General features: G+C 35.8%; 3 protein-coding genes and 1 long non-coding RNA gene across 5 annotated transcripts; 2 read left to right on the top strand and 2 right to left on the bottom strand.

Moving 5' to 3' along the window:
• Window positions 1-1,177: 1,177 nt before the first annotated feature.
• LOC106367791 (UDP-glycosyltransferase 73C7) lies at window positions 1,178-3,977 on the bottom strand. The gene has a single exon (XM_013807642.3). The coding sequence runs from the start codon at window positions 3,334-3,336 to the stop codon at window positions 1,864-1,866; it is 1,473 nt and encodes a 490-aa protein (XP_013663096.1). The 5' UTR covers window positions 3,337-3,977; the 3' UTR covers window positions 1,178-1,863.
• A 1,329-nt stretch (window positions 3,978-5,306) lies between these two features.
• LOC106367790 (pentatricopeptide repeat-containing protein At3g53170) lies at window positions 5,307-7,521 on the bottom strand. Its single transcript, XM_013807641.3, has 4 exons — window positions 7,275-7,521; window positions 6,892-7,159; window positions 5,717-6,812; window positions 5,307-5,636 (listed from the first exon to the last, which is right to left on the bottom strand). Exons 1-4 carry the CDS (start codon window positions 7,355-7,357, stop codon window positions 5,614-5,616), a joined length of 1,470 nt encoding a protein of 489 aa, XP_013663095.1. The 5' UTR covers window positions 7,358-7,521; the 3' UTR covers window positions 5,307-5,613.
• A 1,035-nt stretch (window positions 7,522-8,556) lies between these two features.
• On the top strand, window positions 8,557-13,046 carry LOC106367788 (protein fluG-like). The gene is made up of 17 exons (XM_013807638.3): window positions 8,557-8,889; window positions 9,123-9,436; window positions 9,515-9,630; window positions 9,699-9,804; window positions 9,889-10,045; window positions 10,132-10,227; window positions 10,315-10,363; window positions 10,457-10,728; window positions 10,814-10,986; window positions 11,080-11,200; window positions 11,291-11,343; window positions 11,418-11,547; window positions 11,633-11,778; window positions 11,866-12,054; window positions 12,137-12,369; window positions 12,502-12,644; window positions 12,741-13,046. The coding sequence occupies exons 1-17, from the start codon at window positions 8,722-8,724 to the stop codon at window positions 12,801-12,803; spliced, it is 2,529 nt and encodes an 842-aa protein (XP_013663092.1). The 5' UTR covers window positions 8,557-8,721; the 3' UTR covers window positions 12,804-13,046.
• Window positions 13,047-22,836: 9,790 nt separating this feature from the next.
• On the top strand, window positions 22,837-24,365 carry LOC106367787. 2 transcript variants are annotated; one of them, XR_002660415.2, is made up of 4 exons: window positions 22,837-23,149; window positions 23,231-23,490; window positions 23,628-23,969; window positions 24,084-24,365. It is a non-coding gene; the product is annotated as an uncharacterized LOC106367787 (long non-coding RNA). The 2 variants fall into 2 exon arrangements; XR_007327105.1 differs by having other exon boundaries at window positions 22,845-23,149; window positions 23,628-24,365.
• The last annotated feature ends 1,498 nt before the right edge of the window (window positions 24,366-25,863 follow it).

Genomic DNA, 25,863 nt, shown 5'->3' on the forward strand with positions numbered 1-25,863 from the left:
CTCTCTCTTTTGGGATGTGAGCAAAATCAAGTATCAGTTGATGAATAATATTTCGCAGTAAGCATTAAAAACTATACTTGCCAACGGCAAGACCACCCCATTCAACTCAGCAAAGAACACACCGTCGGCTACAAACTACAGAAACTCAACACAGATACAATTCAAACTACGATTCCGCGAAGGAGATCAATGAGGACAGAAAAGGACACAATGAAACTCACCTTCCTCTTCTTGCTGATTTGTGTCGCCATGATGTTAAAGCCGCTGAAACCATAGGGTTGGTTCGAAGAGCGGTAGTCACGGGCGGATATTTCGAGGTGTTTGCCGACGACGGATAGTGGTATCAAATTAAAACACCTAAATCACAAAGAACTCAAAAAAGTCAACGCCAGTAGAATAAGAGAGTGAAAGAGAGATGACAGAGACAGAGTTAATAAGGAACCTTGGAATCAAGCTGCAACTCTTTGCTCTCGTGCTCGTCGGACGTAGTAATTGAAGAGATCTAGGAACCACGAGATGCCAGAGGAAGGAACGATGATGGTTGACTTCGAACCCAACGTCTTCTCCGATATCTTCAGGTACTTCCCGCGAGGATTCTCCTTGAGATCTAAGTAGAATAGCTTTTGCTCCACTTGCAACATCTTGCTCACCAATTCAAGCTCATCGAGGACCTGTCAGAACATGCCACCTATATATTTTCATGTATTGAGAGTTGCTTAAAACCACGCTCTCAAGAGAGTTTAAATAACATCAAAGAAGAACTGTTTCTACGATTTACCTCAGATATCTTCAGGAAATGGCCCCTGTTATTATTCCCAAGATCAAAGAAGAACCGTTTCTGGTCAGCTCTGATTACCTTAGAAACACCGGTTTCATCCTGGCCTGTCAAGTCAGTTGCTCGATCAACAGTAGAAGAGGAGGGTTGGTTACCATGGTCAGGTATAAATCCAATGCCCACATCATCTGAAAGTCCAACCAGATGTTCCTCCGCATCAGAAGGCTTCTGTTTTCAAGAGGAAGTGAGAATAAGACCCGAGAGAAACAGAGAGCTTATTAGTTAACACCAGTAGAGAGTATCCCAACCTGATTCGGCACCATAAGCCCTAATGCTTCAAAGATCTCAGCCAATATGTTCCTGAAAGCCGCCCATCCTTAATCAGAGAAAAAGGGTCCATCTGTTTAGATAGAGTATATATAAAGTGGATTGCAGGAGGTGTTACGAACGTGATCCACTATTGATTAACAGAGTAAAGATGGAGACGTGGAGGTAGAGTAAGAGAAACAGATTCATGGAAGCACAAACAGTCGCTTTGTGTTTGGATTAGTTAACTCCATTGAAGAGAACGTTTCGAAACCGAAGAGATCTACTGGGCCATATAAATGATTTTCTTTAACCAAAGTCCATTCTAAGACTCAGGTTTCTGAAAACTAATAACATAATGCGAAGCTCGTTAACAGACCAGTCCAATAATAAAAAAAATTACGGATTAACAAAAGAAGCTCAATTCCGTACAATTTATGGATCAAAAAAAGACAGCCCAAACCGTGTCTGACGTGGAAGAAACACGCAACCCTATTGGACGATTTAATCTGTCGACGTGGAGGATCTCCCTAAGGAGTATATTCTCCTTTTAGTATAGTTTTGATTACTGGTTTAGGAATTAGGATCCAACAATTGGGCCTTAATACTATTGTAGTAAGAAAATTTGATTTTTTTTTTTATTTTAAAAAATATCTTGCAAAAGGCTAAGCCTAATTAACTTTGTTTTAGACAAAAACTTATTTTTCTTTAACGTGAAGATTTAAAAATTATATTTAGAAACAATAACATTCTTAACAATAATAACTAAAACTCTCCATTAACTATATTTGAGATTGTGATTTCTCCTTGATGTCTTGAATGAGCATTGTTATATTAGAATGCGAAGATCTTCCTTCTTCCAAAGCCTTATTTGCCATGCCACTAAGTTCTTTAACTCTTCTTATTCTTTCTTGTGCTTCTTCACTATCACCCATCAGCTCATCCACAGCCTTTCTCACACTTTCTCTACTCACCATCACTCCTATCTCTTCTTCTTTCCCATATTGCATGGATTTCTCTACTCCTATCTTTAATCCTGCTTTTAATATCTTCACAACTAACTTCTCATTGTAGAATTGTTCAGCAAACAAAGGCCATGTCAATAATGGGACTCCTGCGGTAATTCCCTCTAGAGTCGAGTTCCATCCACAATGAGTCAAGAACCCTCCTATTGATGCATGTGAGAGGATGAACACTTGTGGTGCCCAACCATTGATCACAAGTCCTCTATCTTTGATCCTCTCTTCAAATCCACTTTCTTGCATCCATTTCCCTAGCCCTTCATATTTTCCCCATTCTCTTATAACCCATACGAAAGGCTTATTAGATTCCTCAAGGCCTAGACCTAGCTCCTTGAGCTGAGCCAAGGGGAGATTGCATAGACTACCAAGGCAAACGTAGAGCACTGAACCCTTTTCTCGCGAGTCAAGCCAATGAAGGCATTGGTCTTGACCAATGGAAGCCTTGTCTCCTCTCTTAACTTTGTCAAGCTCTAAGTTATTGCACAAGGCAACAGGTCCTACACACCAGACTTTTCCTCCTCTTGCTTTCTTATATTCTCTTACATAATCAACTTCTAACTCTTCGAAGCTGTTCACAATAACACCATAAGAGTCAATATCACTTTCAATAATCTTGTCCGTACCCTCTTTCATAATTCCTTCAACAGGCTGAAGGACTGAGATCTGAGGCTTAGTGAACTCAAGTCTATCAGGCAACCCATGCAAATCGAAATACTCGTCGTTTGATTCTACAGCTTTCAAAATCCCACTTTCTCGAACCACGTGTATGCATGCAAGGCTGAAACAAGAAAACCCATGGAAGAGAAGTTTGGGAATCTTGAGTTTCTTGGCAAGGCTTGACGTGAAAGGAAGGCTCATGTCTCCAATGATGCAGCTCGGTCGTGGCTGAACCATCTTCTCCATAGCCTTTTCGACTTGTTCCTCAAGCGTGTTTGCCGCGTGAAAGAACTTAACCAAATCGCCTGTTGAGTCTAGCATGTCTACACTCTCGCACCCTTCAGGTAGACCAGCTAGTTGAAAGGGAAATTTAATTTCAACGATGTTGATAGTCGAAAAGGTAGAGGAAGAAGAGAGTGAGGACTTGATCCTGGCTACGTTTTGAGTAGTTGTGATGATGGTGACAGTCACACCTTGACGCTGGGACAAGAGCTTAGAGATATCGACCAGTGGGATCATATGGCCTTGAGCCATAAAGGGTATTACGACGAAGTGAACAAGATCATGTGAAGACATTGTGGTAGATCTTACAATTTGAAAGATAAGAAAACTAAATGTTCTGGGATTGAATATAAGGTAGTTTTTCAACAAATGATATATGTAAATGTATAGCTACGCGGATAGAGTTTATATACACCATTTGTTTTGACCCGTCTTGAGAGCCGACGTTAAAATATTAGAATTTACTTTTCCAATAAAACTTTGAATTGAGTTTTGCTTCCTGCTGTAAGAAAAAAATCAACAAACAATAGTATGTGACAGTGTTTTATAAAATATCCATCTGGAAAGTATATAGACGTGTCGTTATTTAAATCGAACCATAACATGTCTCGTCCTTCTCTTGAATAAACATCATGAAATGGGGCCAAGAAGACAATAATTAGTTTAATTACAAAAGTCGCGGTTCAAATAAAGTCTGCTAAACTATATACTATTTGAAGAAAATTAATTAGTGTTATCAAGAATCAACCATCGTTAGCTTTATTCAACATAAGAGATTTCTTCGGTTGTGTTCAATTTATTTGGCAAAACTAATTTTATAGTTGACTTTTTTAATAAACTAGCTTCGCTCTAACTTTTACTAAGCTAGTACAGGTAGACCCGGGACGGATCGAATATCCGGGCAATTTTAAGGTATCCTGATCCGGATTCTTATCCGGCGGATCCATAATTTTACTATCTTTATCCGGATCTGGGGTTCTCGGATATCCGAGTATCGGATATCCTTCTAAAAATTGTAATATCCGGCGGATATCTGGATCCGGATTTAGATTCTTAAAATAAATAAAAAACAATATTAATATATATAAAATATGAACAATAATTTAAAAATAAATATATATAATGTTTTTAATTATTTCTATGTATAATATTATAAAATTTACATAAAATTTATATATACTATTATAAAAATAAAAATATATTAAATAAAATTAATTTTTATATATAGATATTACTATTTTGAAATATTTATCAATAAAACTTACGGATTCGGATATCCGGACTAAAAATTAAGATATTCGGATCCGGATCCGGCTTTGACGGATCCAACATTTTACTATCCGGATCCAGATTCGATCCCTCCGGATATCCGGATTTTCGGATCGGATCCGGATCGAATCTCGGATCGAATCCGGATCTAGTACAGGATTGCATTGCAGCACAGTTACTTTTTACAATATCAGAAAAACAAAAGAAATGATATTTACGATTGAAAATAAGGTCACTCTTTAGAAATAATGCAGCTAGTAGGCTAGTAGCTACGTCAGCGTTTAGATCACAAAATTGTGTTTGACAATTCTAAAGCGCCGACGGAAGCATAATTAAGATAACTCAAAGCATCTCATTAGTTAATTCTTACGAATGCATTAGTTTCATCATCTTTTTTTTATGTAAATTCTAGCCATAATAAAGGCCTCAGAAGTGTAAAAGCTACGTACATATAAGTTCATCTGATGCATAGATGTTTTTTTGGTAAAAATCTGCTACATAGATGATATAACCAAAAAGAAAATAATTTACTGAATGCATCTTAATCATCAATTATAACCAAAAAACAATCACTTAAAATCATTATATATAATGTTTTTGGGTTTGCAGAGAGGCTCTGAGTCTAGAGGTTCCCTTGCGCTGGTGCTTATCGGTTTCTCTCATCAAGGAAGATTATTAATAATGTTTTCATAACCAAATATATCTCAACTTTTTTGTTAATTTAAAGATGTGAGTAAAATTTCTTTAATACTGGACACAGTTCATGTTTCATTATATACGTACACTCAGAAGCGTAAACCCTTTCCAAAATGTATGATTGATACGAATTTACATAAGAAAATGATCCAATATAAACCTGATGTATGGTGTCCTAATGTTTTTGTTTTTTTTTTAAGAATTAAAAGTTGGTTTTATTGTGTTAAAAATCCAATCCCTTTTGAAAAGAATGTTTTACAATGTAAAGGTATTATTAACTGTCTAATCCTGGGCCCATGGATATGAACAGACCTTGATTCCAACTTTGAGGTTAAGCAGATAATACATTCAAACACACATTTTAAAAATAATAATAAGACGTAACACACAATCTAACTAGTGACTCAATCAGACCCTTTACACAACAGAGCTACAAAGGTTGTCCCTTATTTACGTAACAAAGACCAAGAATTATCCACAATGCTGATATTCTATTAAGTGATGACCATGACGGTCTAGTAATCTTGCTAACCATGCCGATTCCAGAGCTTAAGTTACAGGCTTGTGAGTGATCCTCTTACTGTGAACAACTTCCAAATCACCACATCACCCCATAAGCCTCTTCTTGCCTGCATCAAATTGAAGAAACAGAGCTTAGAAAACAACTATGACCACAGTAACTACCCAGCTATTTTTTTTTAAAGGATACCTGAACTCTCACAAGTGGAAATCATCTGCTTCTCAAGTTCACGAACCGCATCAAATATCCCATGAGCAGCATAAGTCTTGACCATAGTCGCAAAAGTAATCTTATCAGGCTTACATTTCCTCTCTTCCATCTGTATGTACAACTCCTTCATCGTGGCCAGATCACCAGCCTCACCATACGCATTGATTATACAATTGAAGAACACCGTATCCAGCACCACATCCGAATTCACAACCTGCCTCAAAACCGAATCTATCTTACCCACAAGACCAGCTTTGCTATACGCGTCAACAAGCGAACAGTAAGTGATTGAGTTAGGCTTCACTCCTCGATACTTCATCTTCCTGAACACATCCTCCATCTTCTCGATCCTCCCCGCTTTACCAAACGTCTCGATCACTATATTGTAAGTGACAACCGTCGGCGAGAAGAATCTTTTCTCCATGTAATCCATCACAGAGCTCATCTTCTTGTACATCCCAGCTTTACCAAAGGAGAGGATCAGTACGTTGAACGTGGTGATGTCTGGCTCCACTCCCATAAGCTGGAACCGGTTATACCAGCTCTCCATCTTTCTAATGTTGCCGCCGTTTCCATAAGAGCCAATGATTGAGTTAAGCGTGAAAACATCTGGAAGAGAGTCTCCATCCTCGATCATATCAGCTAAAACGTTCTCCATCTCCTCAAACAAGCCTGCCTTGCCATACCCGTCGAGGATAGTGTTGTAAGTCACCGTGCTGCACCTAACTCCAAGGTAAGACATCTCGAGGAGGACGCGGTTAACGAGATCGAACCGGGCGAGTTTGCAGCAGCAGCTGATGAGAACGGTGAAAGTGAAGACGTCCGGGGTGCAGTCGCTAACCGATTTCATGTATTCGAGCGTTGCAAATGCCTTCTCTAGAAGAGAGCATTTGCCGTAGACGGATATGAGAGACGTGTAGACGTCGATGGTGGGTTTTAGTCCTTCGGACAGCAATAGTTCGAAGAGTAAGCTCGCTTGCTCAGGCTGTTTGCAGTTGCCAAGGAGTTTGAATAGCTTTGTGTAGGTTTTGCATCTTGGTTCGTACCAATGCTGCTTCCTAAGAAGACTGAATATCTATAAAAAAAAACAGAGAAACAAGAAAATGAATCTTATGGAATCTCAACAGACAATTGTACCCACAGAGATGATGTACCTTGAGAGCAGACTGCCATCGATTCTCTTTGACAGCATCATCAAGTGCTTCGAGAACAGCTTTTGGCCATAAAGTGTTGTACTTTTCGGAGTTGACTTTCCTCTCGATGCTCTTAACAGCAGCGTCTGTTCTCAGAATACGAGATAATTCTCTCTTGGGATCTACTTGGTGTTTTGTTGATATCAACCCAGAGCTCTTTCTATCTTTACGCTCTTTGGGGCTTTCCGTCGAACATGTCGTGTGCATCACTGACACAGAGGTTACATGCCTAGAAAGAACAGGGGATAATGATATAAGTTGCTGAATCAAGCTAGTGAAAGTGTGGAATACCCAAAGAAACGTAAAATCATAAAACGGCAAGAAGAGTGGTATGAGAATGTTACCGAGAAAAGCAGTGACTCGATTGGATGATTTCATTGGCACAAAGAGAAGAACTCCCTTGAACAGGTTGTTGTATCAATGCCATCAAAACAAATGGGAGACGAGAAGACTCCAAAGTTCCTGCGTAGACGAAACCTTCGTGACTAGAAGACACAGTTGCTTTGCTTCATCTTTTTGTTTCTTCGGTTTGATTTCGATTTGAAACCGGAAACTATCATTTTGATGTGGTTTTGTCTTACTTGGGATTCCGGTTTACTATCAACGGTTTGTGAAAAGACAAACTAACCAAATGGACTTTCGGTTCTATTTGTTAACCAAAGATTAGACACATTTTGGCTAACAATGACACTAGGCCTGGGCAAAATAACCGGAACCGAAGAACCGAACCGGAACCGAACCGAAATACCCGAAACCGGAACCGGACCAATACCCTCAAATACCCGAACGGTTCCTATATTTTTATATCCGAAATAACCGAACCGAACCGGAACCGAACCGAGAACCGAATGGGTATCCGAATATATAAAAATATTAATTATATATACATATAACATCACTAAATATATATTTTTAATTTAAAATTCTATTAAAAGTATTTGAAAATAGTTGAGGATAACTAAATTATTATAAAGTATCCAAACTAACCAAAAGTATCCGAAACTATCCGGATTGTTTTATCCGAAATATCCAAAGTAATCCGAAATATCCAATTTTTTTATCTAAATCATCCTAATTATTTGATATTTTACCTTAAATAACCAATATTTTGTCCAAATTATCCGAAGTACCCGAACTATCTGAACCCGAACCGGATCCAAATGAGAACCGAACTTTTTCCGGATATTTTTCGGTTCCTACATTTACTATCCGAACCGAACCGAACCCGAAACTATCCGAACCGAACCGAACCGAAAATAGGTCAAATACTAAATGGATCTTCTAGCTACTATCCGAACTACCCGAAACCCGAAATACCCGAACCGAACCGAACCGATACCCTTAATGCCCAGGCCTAAATGACACTGTGATGCGAACCGGAATATAGAAATGTGACTGGACCGGTTTTAGAAATAAATTTAGAAAGTCTATCCGAATCACCAACTAGAGAATACGAGTGGGCAGTGCTTTGACAATGACACAAATCACAAGGTGAACAAGGACATGCAAGAAAAAAAGAGTTATCCGCGTCACCCAAAAATGACACGTGGACGGTGATGGTTTGCGTGGACAAGCTGAATAGCTCTTCTCCCCCAAAGTCCGACGTGAATAAAAAAAAGTCAGATAGACATCAATGTCCACCGCCCAAAAGTCAGATCACAAAACCAAAGACTTATTAAAGAGGAGAAAATCACTACTACTTCTGTAACGTTCTCAAGTATAAAACCAAGACGAAACAAACTTGTTCCAACAATCTTCTTCTTCTTGAGTTTAATTTTGCTATTAGAGGAGATGGAGATGGAATTTAAGGAGTTAAAGGAAGCAATAGATCAAGTAGAGCTAGTTGATGCTCACGCTCACAACATTGTCTCTCTCGACTCGTCTTTCCCCTTCATCGGAACTTTCTCCGAGGCCACCGGAGACGCTTTATCTTTCGCTCCACACTCTCTATCCTTCAAGGTATACGAAGTGTCTCATGTCATGTATCATGTTTGTTTATTGATCACACTCCCTCTAGCTCTTAGTCTTGATTAGCTCTCTAAACGGAATCGTTTTGTGTGTGATTAGATTCTTAATGACTTTTTTAATGGGCTTTTGTGAGTCTATCATTTTAATGAATTGCTTAGTACGTTACTTGGAATCATAAAAGTAAGCTGAATTTTTCATGTGTATAATAAATGTTTTGGTTACAGAGGAATCTGAAGGAGATTGCTCAACTCTATGGCCCTGAAGTATCTCTGGAAGCTATTGAGAAACATCGCCAAGCCTCTGGTTTGCATTCTTTCACTTCCAAGTGTTTCAAAGAAGCTGGAATCTCTGCTCTGCTCATCGATGATGGCTTGAAGCTTGACAAAAAGCATGACATCGAATGGCACAGAGACTTTGTTCCATTTGTTGGTCGGGTGTTGCGAGTCGAAACTCTTGCTGAGCAAATCCTCGACGAGGAGATCAGTTCTTCTTGGACTCTTGACTCTTTCACCAAAGCCTTTGTTGCAAGATTGAACTCATATCCTTTTATCTGGTCTTCTTGTATTTTATAATAAACTTGTACTGTTGGTTTCACCTTGACGTTTGGATGGGTCACGCTTGTTCCAGAGATTGTTGCTTTGAAAACTGTTGCTGCTTACCGTAGCGGTTTGGATATTGATACTCATGTGACCAAAGAAGCTGCTGAGAATGGCCTTGTTGAAGTCTTGCAAGGTAAGAGACATGTATGGACTTGTAGTATGTCTTTAAACATCATCACGCTTACTGTCTTCTTTCTGCAGCTGGAAAGCCTGTCCGTATTGGAAACAAAAGCTTGATTGATTACATTCTTACTCTTACTTTGGAGGTCGCTGAACGTCACGACTTGCCTTTGCAGATTCACACAGGGTATGCATAGGGTTTTTGATGTTATTAAAGTTTGACTCTGCGTTATACATAACTGAATCTTCTTCTTTTTTCTGCTTGAACCAGTTTTGGTGACAGGGATTTGGATTTGCGGTTGGCAAATCCCCTTCACCTTAGAACCCTCCTTGAGGACAAAAGATTCGCAAAGTTACGTATAGTTCTTCTTCATGCATCTTATCCTTTCTCAAAAGAGGCATCATATTTGTCTTCAGTCTATCCTCAGGTTTTGCTTCATGAACACTTCAACTATCTATAAAGTTATGTGATATTGTTTGCTTACTCTTTGATTGATCTTTTTCTTCCTTGAAGGTTTACCTTGATTTCGGGTTGGCGGTTCCAAAGCTTAGTGTCCATGGTATGGTGTCTTCAGTTAAGGAGCTTCTTGACCTAGCCCCAACAAAGAAGGTTAAATGCACCCAAGAAAACAAAATCAACATTATTTTTGTTGTTCATGGGTGACATGAAAAGCTAAACTATAAGAGATTTTTGCAGGTGATGTTCAGTACTGATGGATATGCATCTCCTGAGACCTACTATTTAGGTAAAGTTCAAGTTGCTACCTCTTTTTTTATAAGTTTTGAAACTAGAAATCTCCGCAGTTCATTCTTGAACTAAGTTCTTTGCTTTTTTACAGGTGCAAAGAAAGCACGAGAGGTCATCTACTTAGTTCTGCGTGATGCATGTGCCAGTGGTGATCTCTCACTCATGGAAGCTATTGATGCAGCTAAAGACATTTTCTCACGGAATTCAATTGCATTTTATAAGCTTAATCTAGACGTTAACTCCTTTAGTCCCCAAAGAAGAATCTCGCTTGCACCACAGATGAAGGAGCCTGATGTTCAAGAAGATAGTAGTTCCTTTGTGCGCATTATTTGGGTGGATACATCTGGACAACAACGATGCCGTGTGAGTGTTTCTTAATTCATCTGAACTTCTTCTTTTTTTCCTTTATAACCACAAAACCTTGACAGAAGTTGTGTTTGTTGCACAGGCTGTTCAAGCGAATCGTTTTAACAGAAGTGTGAAGAAGAATGGCATTGGTCTGACTCATGCATCCATGGGAATGCCTTCATTTACTGATGGACCCGCGGAAGAGTCTAAACTGACTGGTGTGGGTGAGATTAGATTGGTTCCAGATCTATCAACCAAGCGGACAATACCATGGTACCTTGCTCGTGTTCCTCTTCTCGTTGCATTTAACATATTTTTCCTTTCTTTCTTTATTACATTTGAACATATCATATTTATCATTATTAGGACAAAGCAAGAGAGCATGGTTTTAGGTGACATGCTCCTAAAGCCTGGTGAAGCATGGGAGTATTGTCCTAGAGAGACCTTAAGAAGAGCCGCAAAAGTTCTTAAAGATGAATTTGACTTGGTAAAAAAAACTCTTTATACCACATTCTACTCTCTATCTCTCTGTGGTTATTTTTTGTAGCTTGAACACCAAGTTTCTTTGGCATTTTAGGTAATGAACGCTGGTTTTGAGAATGAATTTTATCTCCTCAAGAATGTTGTGAGGTATGTGACCATAAGTTTCTTGAATCTCAGTTTCTTTGTTTGATCTGATCATTTTCATAACACCGTTTTTAAAGGGAAGGAAAAGAAGAGTATGTTCCTTTTGACTTTGGTCCTTACTGTTCCACATCCTCATACGATGCTGCGTCTCCTCTTTTCCATGAAATTGTACCAGCGCTTGAGTCCTTAAACATCACAGTTGAACAGGTTAAAACAACATAAATATATAATTCTGGATGATGACAAGCCATATATCATGTTTCTTGACGTGTATGTATTTCTTTATATATAGTTTCATGCGGAATCCGGTAAAGGTCAGTTTGAAGTATCTCTAGGTCACACCGTTGCATCCCATGCAGCCGACAACTTGGTTTACACACGTGAAGTTATAAGATCGGTCGCAAGGAAACATGGGTTTCTCGCGACTTTTGTTCCAAAGTATGTCAGTGATCGATCTCCACTGAACTATAAGCTTTAACCACTGATTTTCTTATAAGAATTCATTTGGGTGTGTGCTTTCTCCAGGTATGATTTGTGTGACATTGGTTCTGGATCACATGTGCATTTAAGTCTATCGAAAAACGGTGAAAATGTATTTCCTGCATCTGATAAATCATCTGCTCATGGATTGTCTTCCATCGGAGAAGAGTTCATGGCTGGAGTTTTGTTTCACCTTCCTTCAATCTTGGCAGTTATAGCTCCACTTCCAAACAGGTAACTAAAACAGCATCGTTTTAAATACTTTCCTCAACGAGTTATTACTAAGTATGTCTCACTTTTGTAATTAATTTTTCAGCTATGACCGAATCCAACCTAACACATGGAGCGGAGCATTCCAATGTTGGGGCAAGGAGAACCGCGAGGCGGCTATAAGAACAGCTTCTCCACCAGGTGCCCCTGAAGGTTTAATTACCAACTTTGAGATAAAATCTTGTGATGGCGCTGCTAATCCCCATCTTAGTTTGGCCATTATAATGGCTGCTGGAATTGATGGTCTCCGGCGTCACCTTCAACTTCCTGAGCCAATAGGTAATAATAACTTTCTGTCATTCATTCTCATATAGTCTTCTTAAGATATAGTTTCTGATAGTATTTTTTGCGCAATATATATGTTATGAAATGCATCTTACATGTCACCATTTTTGTTTGATGAAACATCAGATACCAATCCGGCTGATGTGGCTGCGACACTGAAGAGACTTCCTGAATCGCTCTCAGAAGCTGTTGAAGCTCTGGAGAAAGACCAAGTCCTCCACGAGTTGCTCGGACAAAAGCTTTTAGTTGCCATAACAGGAGTTCGTAAGGTACGTGTCGTTTTAGTTCCAAACTTTTCAATAGATTTGCTATGGTAACGAAGTACGTAAGCATTAATCTATGTTTTTTTCTCCTATTTTTAACAGTCTGAGGTCGAGTATTATTCGAAGAACCCTGATGCATGCAAGCAACTCATTCACCGATACTAATCCTTGACTCTCTTGAGGTTTAAGATGGTGATTACTCGATCATGTGGCTTTTATTCCTTGTTGAGTTTATATTTTCAGATCAATCAAGAATAATCATTGGACATTGGTGGACCAATGGAACTGTTTTTCTATGACAATAATGGACCCATGGAACTGTATTTCTATCGTTGTTACCAGTTACCACTTTTTCACGGATTGAAAATCTATGGATGTTTCTTTAGTGTTATAAGAATTTATGGGTCGGATTTGCAAATTTTACAAACTGAGGTTACAATATTGAACTAGGTGAATGAAGACACATAATGGATATTATATATACAAATTATTTTTATATATTATTATTTATTTTGTGTGCATGTATTACAAAATAATATAAATATATTGAAAGAAGAGAAGTGAATAACTATTAGTATATAGTTAAATTATAGTAATCATATAAATTATAATAATCACTCTTGTTTATTTACAATTTATTGGTAAATAAATAAAAATAATTATTTTATTTATTTTATTTAATTAAATTAAATTAAATGATACTGATATAATTATATAGTATATTTAATATGGATATTTATTAATCGAGGCTTCGTACTCATATAATTTCATTAATATTTGTATAGTTTTTGTACCAAAAAATTTAACTATTAATCACAAAATTTCCAGTATGAGATTTTTAATATTTTTAGTAATTTATAATTTTTCTAAAAAAAAATCAATGAAAATTTTAAATTAAAATATTAAGGTCTCAATATTTTGCAATCAAAATTTTGAAATTAACATGTGGTTTAATTTTAATAATATACTAGAGCTTGCGTGCGGGTATTTATTTTAACTTGTAAAATAATTATTAACTTATAAATTATTGGTAATTACTATGTTTTGTAAATTGTGGTCAATGTTATTAGATTTTTGTTGGATTATTATCGTGTTGAATGTATGTTTAACACACAAAAAATGATTAGTAATACATTCTACTATTTTTTTTTTTTTGTATTTCATTGTTAATATTATCTTGTACTTATTCTCTAATATTTAAAAAGTTAAAATTATTAATTATATATATTTTTAGACGACAAAAATCTATGTTTAAACATCTATTAAATGTTAAAAGGAGTATTGATTTTATATCTTACTATTTGTATTAACTATGTTTTTAGTTCGTATAAATAATTGGTAATACAATAAGTAATTAATTATTTGAAATTTAATTTATTTTTATGTCAAATTTATGTTACTTATGTACAAAATTATGTATATATTTGAATTTAGTTATTGTATATAATATAAATGGACTATTTATTAGTACTTGAAAAATTGATCTATATTTTAATAAGATAGACTAAATGTTAAAAATGGTTTTTTATTAAATTTAGTTAAACGAAATACAAATTGGATATGGTCTTTATATAATATCTAAACTATAAATACAAACAATTACAATGGGACAATATAATACTTTAATCAAAATAGAGTGGGTGTTTGAGTTTATATAACAAACTGTTAAATATATCATCTAAATTTTGATGTTATTCACTGTATAATTGCATAATTTTGTTGTTTATGTGTCTTGTTCGATAATACTATTACAAAATATTTTAACATTTTTATATAATACACTTTGGTATTCTTTAATAAGAATATTAAATCTATTTTTTTCAAAATTTGGTGTGAAAACTTTTTATTTGAAGTAATGAGAGTAATATCTTTTAAAATAGATTGATTATCTAAAGTTTGCGCCACACATATATTATGTTTATTTTAAATATGTCTAAATGTCTTTGGTTTTGAGTTTATAATGTATATCTATATTTTCTTGCAAATTTTTGGTACAATAAATAATCAAACAGAGAAAGTATCCTCAAAATATATTAAAATTATATTTTTATAGTTTGCATACATTACATTTTCAATTTTTATTTAATTATATATTTTTTTTAGAAACTAAGTCAATTATTCTTTGTAGTATTAATATTCAATATATTTATAAAATTATTTAACATGTATACTCTATTTTTGTTCATCAAACTCATCTTATATAATTGTTATGTTTAATAAAAATTACAATTTTTGTTTAATTAATTCAGTTATGTATGGGTTTAAATTGGTTTTGGACTTTTAATTTCAAATTTAACTTAGTTATACAAAAAATTTAATAAAATATTATAATCTCAATCTAAACAATTTGTAATATTTTTCACAGCATATGTAGAAGTGCGATTACTTAATACAATTCTAAAGAAATAAACTCTTGGAAACCAGATATAATTGCATAGGACTACTTCGAGGGTGAGAGTAGAGATCTTCGTAAGAGTTTACTATAATTTCTTCGGCAACTCAAGTTGCCACTGATATATCTGGCATAGAAAGACTCTAAACAAATGAAAGTGCCACTCCTTGTGGGGAGAAGTTTAGGAATACTAAATCCCTCACCTGCTGTTGGAAATACCCCCCAATCTCATAGATTCATAGTTAAGGTAACAATTGTTCATCCCCAATGCAACACAGTAGAGATTTTCAAAAGGCACTGGCAAAAGCTATATTAGACATTTTGGCCAAGGTGACATTCTGGCCAGGGTTCAAAATTTTCCATCTGCTGGTTAGATCTTGGAAAAGTGAGGGTAGAGATCTATGTAAGAGTTTCTTCTTCTGCTAGTCCAGTTGCCACCAATACACCTGCAAGAAGTTCAATATCAGAGATTGTTTGTTTTAAGTGAATATCTGATGCTATAACATTAAAGTATAGAAAATGTGTATAGAACAGACCTCGAAGAGGCTTCTTCTAATCAGAGAGCTGTGTTGTTTATAACTTATGCTGCAATAGGTATGTGACTCGTCTTGCAACCAAAGGGTTAAAAGCTCCATTTATGAATAATCATAAAATCGACAAAAACATAAAAAAACGATAAGACAGTAGTGGTTACTGATGTAACCTTATATTGAACTCCTTTAACTTCTGCACAGACTCTTGAGCCGCTTTCACCGTTTCCAACCAGGAAAGTTAAAACCACAAATAAGAAACCAAAAGCACCTGATTTAAGAAGAACTCACCATAAAATCTCCGGCGTGGATGGTTCCCATTTCAACAGATTGTCCGGTTTCAAGCTCCAACTGCCAACTGTTTGACTATTTATTCCTTTGTAAAAGTGGCATGAGTTAAGAAAGAAAAGAAGAACAGTGACTAACAGTCTAACATACATATATACAAATAAACCAAAATTGTTTGGTACTCTTAATGGATCTTGTCTTGTCCTCTTGCCGGCAAGCAATGTATAAATAAGAAGCCAAAGAGCAAACCTGATTTCTTCCACTGGCTGACTTCTGATCCTCTGACATTTTGTAAATTTCGTTGGCTAAGCATACCTGAATCAAAAAAGAAAAAAATATATCACCATTAGAAACAAAGAGAGAGAGAGAACCAAGACATGAGACAAAACGTCAAAACCTTTCTCTTAACAAAGAGATGAAATTGATTTTGTCCCAACGTCCATGGTCAACTGGACATCTTTACATCGCAAATCAGACCAGCAAATGCAATCATCCTATAATCATACTTTTAAATAGAAACGTTTAAAAATAGTATGATTCTGAATTGGAAATAACCTTGGAATCTGAAGCTTCTCGTGAACCACAACACACATTCTAAAGTGGACATAACCTTGAAATCAGAATCGTATATCACCAAACTTAATCCAAGTTCCACATGGTTTATCCATAAATCCAATTCGACACCAAGTTTCCCTTGAACTCACCATTTTTCTATCTACGAGCAACATTACCTTGTTGTTGATTCTGAAGTTCTTCAAAGCTTCCATCATGAAAGCATCTTTCGTGTAGAGGATAAGCACCCACCTTCGGTGAACATCACGATATTGACAAATTAAGTATAAATTTTGGATTCCAATTAGAAATAGGTTGATGAGCAATAATCAAAGAAGCATAAGAAAAAATATGGTTTAAGAATCCAAGAAGGGATTGGAATCGAAGAAGAGAACCCAGTGGAGTTGGAGGAGACATATGCAGAAGGCGAAGCGTATATTAAATTAGATAATAAATTAATTTACTTTAACCGTGACTAAAAGTTATTTTAATTTTCTACTTATGTTTTGATAGTTTATATATATATATATATATATTTTAATTTTAGACTTGTTGGGATGGCAATACAATGGAGATGGATTATACTCGGTGAAATCTGGATATTGGCTTAGTACACACTTACCAACTAATCCGATAATTCAGCTAATACCTGGAAATACACTACTCAAACAGAAGATATGGAAGACAAGGATCCCGTCCAAGCTACAACACTTTCTATGGAAAATGACTTCACAAAGTTTAGCTACAAGCTATAATCTCAAAAGGCGACATATAATCAATGATGCACAATGCAAAAGATGCTGTCAGGGAGAAGAAACAGAACAACACATTTTCTTTGATTGCACCTATGCGAAAGCCATGTGGAGAGCCTCGGGAGTGTCAAATTTAATAATCAATAGCTCCACGACTTCGTTTGAGGAGAAGATCGAAGAATGTATCAGATGTAGTGCATCTACAACTTTGACTCACCTACACGATTTACCCATTTGGATTCTGTGGAGACTATGGAAGAGTAGAAATCTCCTTATATTTCAGACAAAACACGTACCGTGGAGAGTTCTGCTGCAGCAAGCAAAAAAAGATGCAAAAGAATGGCGAGATAACAATGTCCATACTCAAGAATTGACTCCGGGACAACAGAGCAATGTGAATCACTCTCGCAGGAAAATATGGAAGAGACCCAGGGCAGGATGGATAAAATGTAATACTGATGGCTCTTTCGTCAATAATCTAATTGAAAGTAAAGCTGGTTGGATTTTTAGAGATCATCGAGGTCAATATTGTGGCGCAGGCCAAGCCATTGGGAATAGAGTTAACAACGCTCTTGAGAGTGAACTACAAGGTATTTTAATTGCAATGCAGCACGCGTGGACAAGAGAAGTGAAGCTTTTGATAATAGAAGGAGATTGCAAGAAGGCAATTGATATTTTAAATAAAAAAACTCTGCAGTTTGATACTTATAACTGGATGCGTGATATCAACTGGTGGAAAAACCAGTTTGAGGAAGTCAGATTTGTATGGACTCACCGAGATGCTAACCAAGTGGCTAACTTGTTGGCCAAGCAATCGCTACCAGGAAATGATAGATTTTATTATTACAATTATGTTCCTTCTTGTGTAACTCATTACTTACACAGAGACTTTGTAAGTTCGGAACAAGTTCATTAATAATAATCAGGTGTTATAAAAAAAAAAGATGCAAAAGAATAAATGAAACTTCTTATTCATATGATTTTATGATCATTTGTATTTTGTAATAAAAAAAAGTTAAACTATTGATCACAAATTTTTTAATGTAAGACTCTTAACAACATTAGTAGTTTATAGTCGTTTTAAGAAATTCAAAATATAACATATAGAAAAAAATCTAAAATTATTATTATATGACTAATGGAATTGTTTAGTTTGGTTTAAGAATATAAAATTTAAAAAAAAAATGATGAAGGATAAAATAATTGTTATCAAATCTTTATATTCAAAATCATTAATTGCCATATACATGTTAATAATATTAGGTAATTCCGTATCTTTTATTTAAGAAAATAAATGTGAAAAATAAATGTGAACATTGTTTTGTACACTACTAATTAATTTATATTTAGTTTAATAAAAAGTATAATATATCTTTAGATGGACCAACTAAATTCTCTATGGATTCTAAAAATCATTTTAGTAATAACACGTGGCTACAAAAGAATGTTATAATGCTCTCAAATTAATATATATAATATAATGGATTTGGTGTGATACTCTTCAATTTTCATTTTCGATGGGGTTGCTCTTATTGTTAATTTTTTTCTCATCTTTTAGTTACATCTTTAGATTTGAATATAAGACCATAATTCAGTTACAAATATATATATATATAAGACCATTATTGTTACCATCTTTCATTCCCTACAAACGTTTGTTTTGGTAGAGAAAACGATCAAAATTTGGATTTAAATTACACTTTAATTTGTAAGAAAACAATACAACGCATTAATTTGAATGAAATATATCATCAAGAAAATACCTAGGCTAATTTTAATGAAATGTTTTCCATATACAATTTATTTGAAGAATATGGTTAGATTAAATGGCCATGTTGTAAAAAAAATGGCAGTTTACCGAAACAATAACAAAAGATCATATACATAATTCAAATTACAAAATATACAAAAATTGTCACAAAACAGAGAAAAAGAAGAAGAAAAAGCAAACAAAGACTTGTGGACATGCACTCCGTTATCAACATATTCAACATTCCCTTGTCTGATTTTCTTATTATATACAAAAAGGAAACAAATAAAAATAAAAAGCAAACTACTGTATATTATTATACATCATTGTTCATTGATGGACATGCACTCAGTAATCAACATATCAAAGATCACAATCACCGTAGCCTCCGCAAACGTTTAACAGAGATCATATCCAAGATGAAATCTCTGTAATCACTGCTCCTGGGTGAGATTACTCCAAGCTTTCTCTACGTCTTTAAGACAGACTGTGCCTCATACAGATTCCCAGTTATTACAAACGCTTCAGCTAGGATTCTATTGGCCATAAATTCCGGTTTGCAATTTATGTTTCTTAGCTCTTCCAAAATGTAGAAGGCATCCATTTCTCTCTAAGATTTACAAAGACCATTGAAAATCAACAGTGCAATAATGGATCCACTGATGTTAAAGTTAGTCTTTTTAACTTCACTCATGTCTCAAAAGCTGATTCGTATCAGAACTTCTACAGAAGCTTTCTACATACACCCAAAAGCCAAGAGTACTGAGATTTAAACCTCTCTGGCTCATTTTAACGAACATTTTATGAGTATAATCATCATACCCATCAGACATTAGAGCAGCTAAGAGATGATTGCATACATCCCCGTCCAAAGAACTTCTTCTAAAACCTAGAACGCTATGAGCTTTCCCACCCAACAGAATTGCGTCGATAAGGGAGAGATACACGGATGATTCCTTTTTTTCTCAGAAAACCCTTTTCGTTTCTCCTTGTACTGATCATACAACATCTTCTCCGTTTTTCTTGTTCTACTTTAATTGATAGGTTTTTGTTTCGTGAGTTTCAGGTAATGGGAGCCATCGTCCGATTCAGGAAGTCAGTTGATCTCACAGCACCGCCTTGATCATGAAATCCAGACTCTATCAGACGATTGTGCTCATAAGAAATAATGCTTCTTAATTCAATTTAGTAAGAATTGAGAGAATTTGACTCTATCAGACGATTGTTATCAAATCTTTATATTCAAAATCATTAATTTTCATATACATGTTAATCATATTAGGTAATTCCGTATCTTTTATTTAAGAAAATAAATGAAAACATTGTTTTGTACACTACTAGTTAATTTATATATAGTTTAATAAAAAGTATTATATATCTTTAGATGGGAGTCATCGTCTGATTCAGGAAGTCAGTTGATCTCACAGCACCGCCTTGATCATGAAATCCAGACTCTATCAGACGATTGTGCTCATATGAAAATATGCTTCTTAATTCAATTTAGTTAGAGTTGAGAGAATTTGACTATATCACACGATTGTTATCAAATCTTTATATTCAAAATCATTAATTGTCATATACATGTTAATCATATTAGGTAATTTCATATCTTTTATTTAAGAAAATAAATGAAAAAAATTGTTTTGTACACTACTAATTAATTTATATTTAGTTTAATAAAAAGTATAATATATCTTTAGATGGGAGCCATCGTCTGATTCAGAAAGTCAGTTGATCTCACAACACCGCCTTGATCATGAAATCCAGACTCTATCAGACGATTGTGCTCATAAGAAAATATGTTTCTTAATTCAATTTAGTTAGAGTTGAGAGAATTTGACTCGATGATTAGCCATTAATTCATAAATTTTAAGATTATGAATTAAATAATAGACAGATTCAGCTTATCAAAACCTAACGATTGTCTATTATTTATTGGCTTATGTTATAATGTATTATCAAAAAACTATAATATAATATAAGTATCAATGACAATAGTTGTAAATATGCTAGTAATTAAAGGTTTAATAACTAAGAAGGTTGAGGAGAGCTGTGAGATCCCCACCTCAACAAAAATGGCAAAATTGTTATTAATTTATTAAAGCAAGGTTTGTTATTAGAAATGTTTCTGGATTAACGAGTAAGGGATATCTTTCTCGCTAGGAGCAGATGCAAACGTGACATAAAGATGTGGGTTAGGAAAAAAAAACTAATTTCATATTTCGAGACTCATGCTTAAACTTTTTTCTTACTTTTTCGTCCCATGGTTTCAAAAGTCTCACGTTCTGCTCCTCTATTTATATTTAATAGTTTTCCGTATCTTAGTACCAAACCTAAAGAAATGTAGATTTGGTACTAAGAAATGTTCAACTGTATTTCGTTAATGAACCTTCTTTTATTCATCTGGATCTTCCCATAAGTGCTATCGTTTTAGCTAACAATTTGAGCTTAAGATGAAAGCTTATTAAATAATACGATGAGCTGAATCACAGTGAAGCATAAGTAATATGCAGAATGTGAAGCTACCAAGTTATTTTTAGGTTTAAATATACCAAGTCGAGAAATGTGATTCAGGATCAGTAAGATGTGATGCGGTCATTCGGATTCTGATCGATGGAGCAATGATCCAAGCCTGTAAGTCTAGCTCTAACAAGCCACTGATGGAGCAATGATGGCATTCCTTTCTTTCCACGAGAAGTACACGACAGCCTGAAGTATGAAATTGCATATTGAGTTTGTTTGGCGTTACGAGAAGCAGAACGAACCCAACTCACTGTCTTCAAATAATGAAGAGGCGAGAGTGTATGATGAGTGAAGAATGAAATTGCATATTGAGTTTGTTTGGCGTTACGAGAACGTCGAGAAGCAGAACGAACCCAACTCACCGTCTTCAAACAAAGAAGAGGCGAGTGTATGATGAGTGAAGAATGAGGTTTACTGATAAATTAATGTAAACAGAGCATGTTCCAGAAATTTAATCTAAACATCCACAAACTATTTTCGTAAACAAACATGCAAAACATGAACTAAACCATTGTAAATTTTCTCTTTAATTGCTTGGCTCTACGTAGCTCGTTATTTCCTGGAAGATGACATATAAAACAATATATATGAAATGTTGTTTGTTGATCAAAAAAAAAAATGAAATGTTGTTTAGTCTCACCAAAAAGGTGTATCATGAGATGAAGCAACATTACTGATTGTATATATTAGACATACTCAAATTCTCCAAAACCAACTTGTGATGCTTAGACCATCATTAAAGTGGATCCTCAACAATGAGATCCTTGACAAAAAATAATTAAATATGTGAGTGGGTCCCACAAAAAGTTAAGGATCGGTGATAAAAAGCACAAAATAAGAACCGATCTTGGAGGGGTTTTTGCACTGTTCGCGGACCTCACCGACACGACCCGCGATTGATTCGCTTTTTAATTTATTTATTTTTCAGACAAAAAAAATAAAAAATAAACAAGGTTTCCTAAGAAACCGTGCCACCAGTTTCGGCGATAATTATGCTCTAAGCACATACGTAGTAAAATGTAGATATTTTAATCCACCACAACATAGAAAGGTACTAAAGTTTGTCTAGCTGTCGAAGATGTACTGTGTCACTTGGGACGAGCTAAGAGCATGATTAACCCGAGGTTTTTAAGAACTTCGGGTTAATCATGGTCTAATATAACTATATAATTAACGCTAATAACATCTGTCAACGTGGTGAGTTTTACTTGAACGACCAATAAAATAAGTTAATTAATGTATTTTTTTTTTTTTTTTGTAACTTGGTTTTCATTATATAAAAACTAAAGAAAAGAAAATGTGTTCAAGTCCATGCCATGGCTTTAGTTACAGGGACTCGCCCAATTTTAAAACAACTCATAATAGCAGAACCAATTTGAGAACCAAAAGCCCAACAGGCTAGTCATCTCTGGAGCCCATACACAGAGGAATTAGTGAGAAACGTGAGAAGTGGTAGAGACGAAGACCCGATGATCGGTTTCTTCGAGATTGGAAAGGGAGAGAGACATTCAAGCGGAATGGAGGTCCTCCAGTGGTGTTAGATCCAAATTTGCATCATGGCCGATGACAGGGTGGGATTAGTTTCCCTGAAGCTTTGAATCCTGTTCTTAATTTGTCTAGAGAGAGTGGTGAAAAGCGAATCCACCGACCGAAAAGAGTTGGAGTGCAAGCGAGAGTTCCTTTCATTCCATGTCCAGTAGATTGTTCATTTCCAAGCTAAGAGGGTAAGTAGAGACCTTGGTTTACGAGTTCTGGAGAGAGGAAGGCCGATCATCTGATTTAGTGTTCCATTCCAATCACTGCAGGGTTGAATTCCACACTTTCTAGCGCTGAGGGACCATAAATCAAAGCTGAAAGGGCAGTCGTGGAAGAGATGATCGCGAGATTCAGAGTGGGAATTACATAAGAGACAGAGCGGTGAAACCTGCAATCCCCAACTGATGAGCCTATCTCTAGTGGGGCACCTGTTCTTGACAACCAACCAAGCTAAAAAACAGTGTCTAGGGATCCCATATGAAGACCATATCGCATTTGCCCAGTTTACTTCATCAATGTCTCCACAGAGGTATTCATAGACAGTTCCTGTGTTGTATTTGTCACTCAGCTTTCCTGCAACTTCCCATTCATAATAGTCACTATCATGAGTTAACGTGACCGTGGTTAAGTATGTGTGGAGTTGAAGTTGTTTATCTGTTCTTGCAGGAGGAAGGCGCCAATTTCCATTGCTGCAGATAGAAGCAACCGTAGCTTTAAGAGGGATTCCCAGTCTTGACGATGAGTGTTGGAGGAAAGTTGATAAACTGCCAAAAGGAGTCCAATTGTCAAACCAGAACCTGGCCGATAGTCCATCCTGCAGCTTTAGTTTGATGAGTGGGAACACCACCTCCTTAAGCTTTAGAAGCTTGTTTGCTAGCCAAGAGTAGGAGCTGTTAGGTTGCAACCCAAATAGATCCTGCTCTAAAGAACAGCCTCCAAATCAGCTTCAGACAACAAGCTTTGTTCCAAGTGTGCAGATCCCTTATCCCCAATCCACCCTGATTCTTTGTAAGAACAACTGTATCCCATGCAACTCTAGCTGTGTTATGACTTTCAATATCTCCTTTCCATAGAAAGACACTACACATAGAGTTGATTCTGTTGATACATGCTTTTGGCAAGATAAACGCAGAGCACCAGAAAGTAGTGATACCCGAGATCACTGTTTTTATTAGGAGGAGTCTACCCGAGAAAGATAGTGACTTCACAGACCAAGAAGAGAGCCTTGTCTTAATTTGATGAATGAGAGGTTCACAGCTGGTGAGATTTAACTTTCTGGAGCTTAAAGGCATTCCTAAGTGAAATGGACTTTTCAAAGGTCCAATAATAAAATCATTATAGTAATTAAGATGTCAATCTATTTCTAAGAATTTTGAATCAAAGAGAATTCAGGTTTTTAATTAAGCTAAATGCAATCAATAAGATGGGTGGTTTCAATCAATTTAACAGGATCCTAAAGCAACTAAACAGCAACTTTCAATCAATTGGAATAAGGAGGAATCATGGGCATAAGATTTTGATTTCAGATGACTAAGATTAAATCTAAAATGACAAAGTTTCAATCAACACATTCCTCTAAGTCTAGATATCAATTCTAAGCAGGTTCTCTTCCAATATAAAAGCTCATTTACTCTCATGATCAAACATCAAATTTCTTTGGTTCGTGTCAATCAAGCAATCATTAAGGATAGATCATTCAACTTTCCTAACTCCCCTAACATCAAATCCTTTTGGTAGGGTAAGCTAAGAGCTTGATGAGTTGGCTCAGACATTTCATCGAACACCTTCCGGGCAATGAAATGTCTAGAGTTCTAAACCAGAATGGCCAACTCAAGCTTAGCATTAAGATCACTCAATCAAGCAAAGAAACACATTAATCTACTCTAAACATTCTATATCATCACTTAATCATCCTAAATCATCCTAACCCATGAATCCAAAGATGACTACTCACTCATAATCATGGTAAACACTAGATCATTAGTTGATCCAAATCTAAACATGATTAATGGTCAAAGTAATCAATCAAAGATAAGAAATTATGATCAAGATTAGATCTTTCACCCAAAAGTGGTTTTTGATTAGATAGAAAACAAGATAAGTCCTAAGATAAGGTCTAAAAAGTATTTATAGTGGCCTAAAAACGAGCTGGGTTGACCCAACAAGCCTGGGTTGACCCAAGATAATTTGGGTAAAAAGTTGGTAAAAACAGAAGTGCATATTTTTCTAAGTGTTGCAGCTGGTTTTTGACATGTCATTTGGCCGCTGGACACTCCAGCGGCATGTTTCTTGTCGTTTGGCCGCTGCATCTTCCAGATATCGGGCAGGGAGTAGTGGATTTCTCCAGCGGCTTGTCTTGTCCGCTGCATTTGGCCGATGGGACTGTTGGGAACTCGTCTTATGAACCAAAATCATCTTTCTTGTCTCTAAACCATCTTCAAAGGTTCCAAACTCACCAAATAGCATCTCCATCACCTAATAGAGACAAATGTATATGCAATGCACCTAAATCTACTCTAAATGCATCTAAATGGACAAATTGAGAACTAAAATGATTGCTAAAACTATGTAAATACACAAGATATCACTAAGTATCGCACAGGTAGTGTCCCACAAGTCATATCAGTATATGCCTGAATTGTTTCTATTTCTTGAGTAGTCATTCCTGATGCAAAAAAAACTTGTTTTTTGGAAGCTGACTACTAAACCGGAACGCCACTCAAACTCATGGAGGACCTGTAGAACTTTTTGAACAGAGTCCAGGGAGCCATCAATGAATATCAAGAGGTCATCCGCAAAGGATAGGTGAGTGAGCTTCATTTTTGAGCACTTTGAATGATATTTTATTCTCCCTCGTGATGCTGCATCATTAAGCATGAAAGATAGGCAGTTCATCGCAATC

This window comes from Brassica napus, chromosome C8 (genome assembly GCF_020379485.1).
Source record: "Brassica napus cultivar Da-Ae chromosome C8, Da-Ae, whole genome shotgun sequence".
In the NCBI taxonomy this organism is placed as follows: Eukaryota; Viridiplantae; Streptophyta; class Magnoliopsida; order Brassicales; family Brassicaceae; genus Brassica; species Brassica napus.

Excerpts from the sequence above, each read along its gene's own strand:
- LOC106367788 (XM_013807638.3), top strand. The coding sequence starts at position 8,722 with ATGGAGATGGAATTTAAGGAGTTAAAGGAAGCAATAGATCAAGTAGAG. Across the intron at positions 11,548-11,632 it reads TAAACATCACAGTTGAACAG|TTTCATGCGGAATCCGGTAA; the intron begins GTTAAAACAACA and ends CTTTATATATAG. Across the intron at positions 12,055-12,136 it reads ATAGCTCCACTTCCAAACAG|CTATGACCGAATCCAACCTA; the intron begins GTAACTAAAACA and ends TTAATTTTTCAG.
- LOC106367791 (XM_013807642.3), bottom strand. The coding sequence starts at position 3,336 with ATGTCTTCACATGATCTTGTTCACTTCGTCGTAATACCCTTTATGGCT.
- LOC106367790 (XM_013807641.3), bottom strand. The coding sequence starts at position 7,357 with ATGGCATTGATACAACAACCTGTTCAAGGGAGTTCTTCTCTTTGTGCC. Across the intron at positions 7,160-7,274 it reads TCGAGTCACTGCTTTTCTCG|GCATGTAACCTCTGTGTCAG; the intron begins GTAACATTCTCA and ends TGTTCTTTCTAG. Across the intron at positions 6,813-6,891 it reads GATGGCAGTCTGCTCTCAAG|ATATTCAGTCTTCTTAGGAA; the intron begins GTACATCATCTC and ends TTTTTTTTATAG.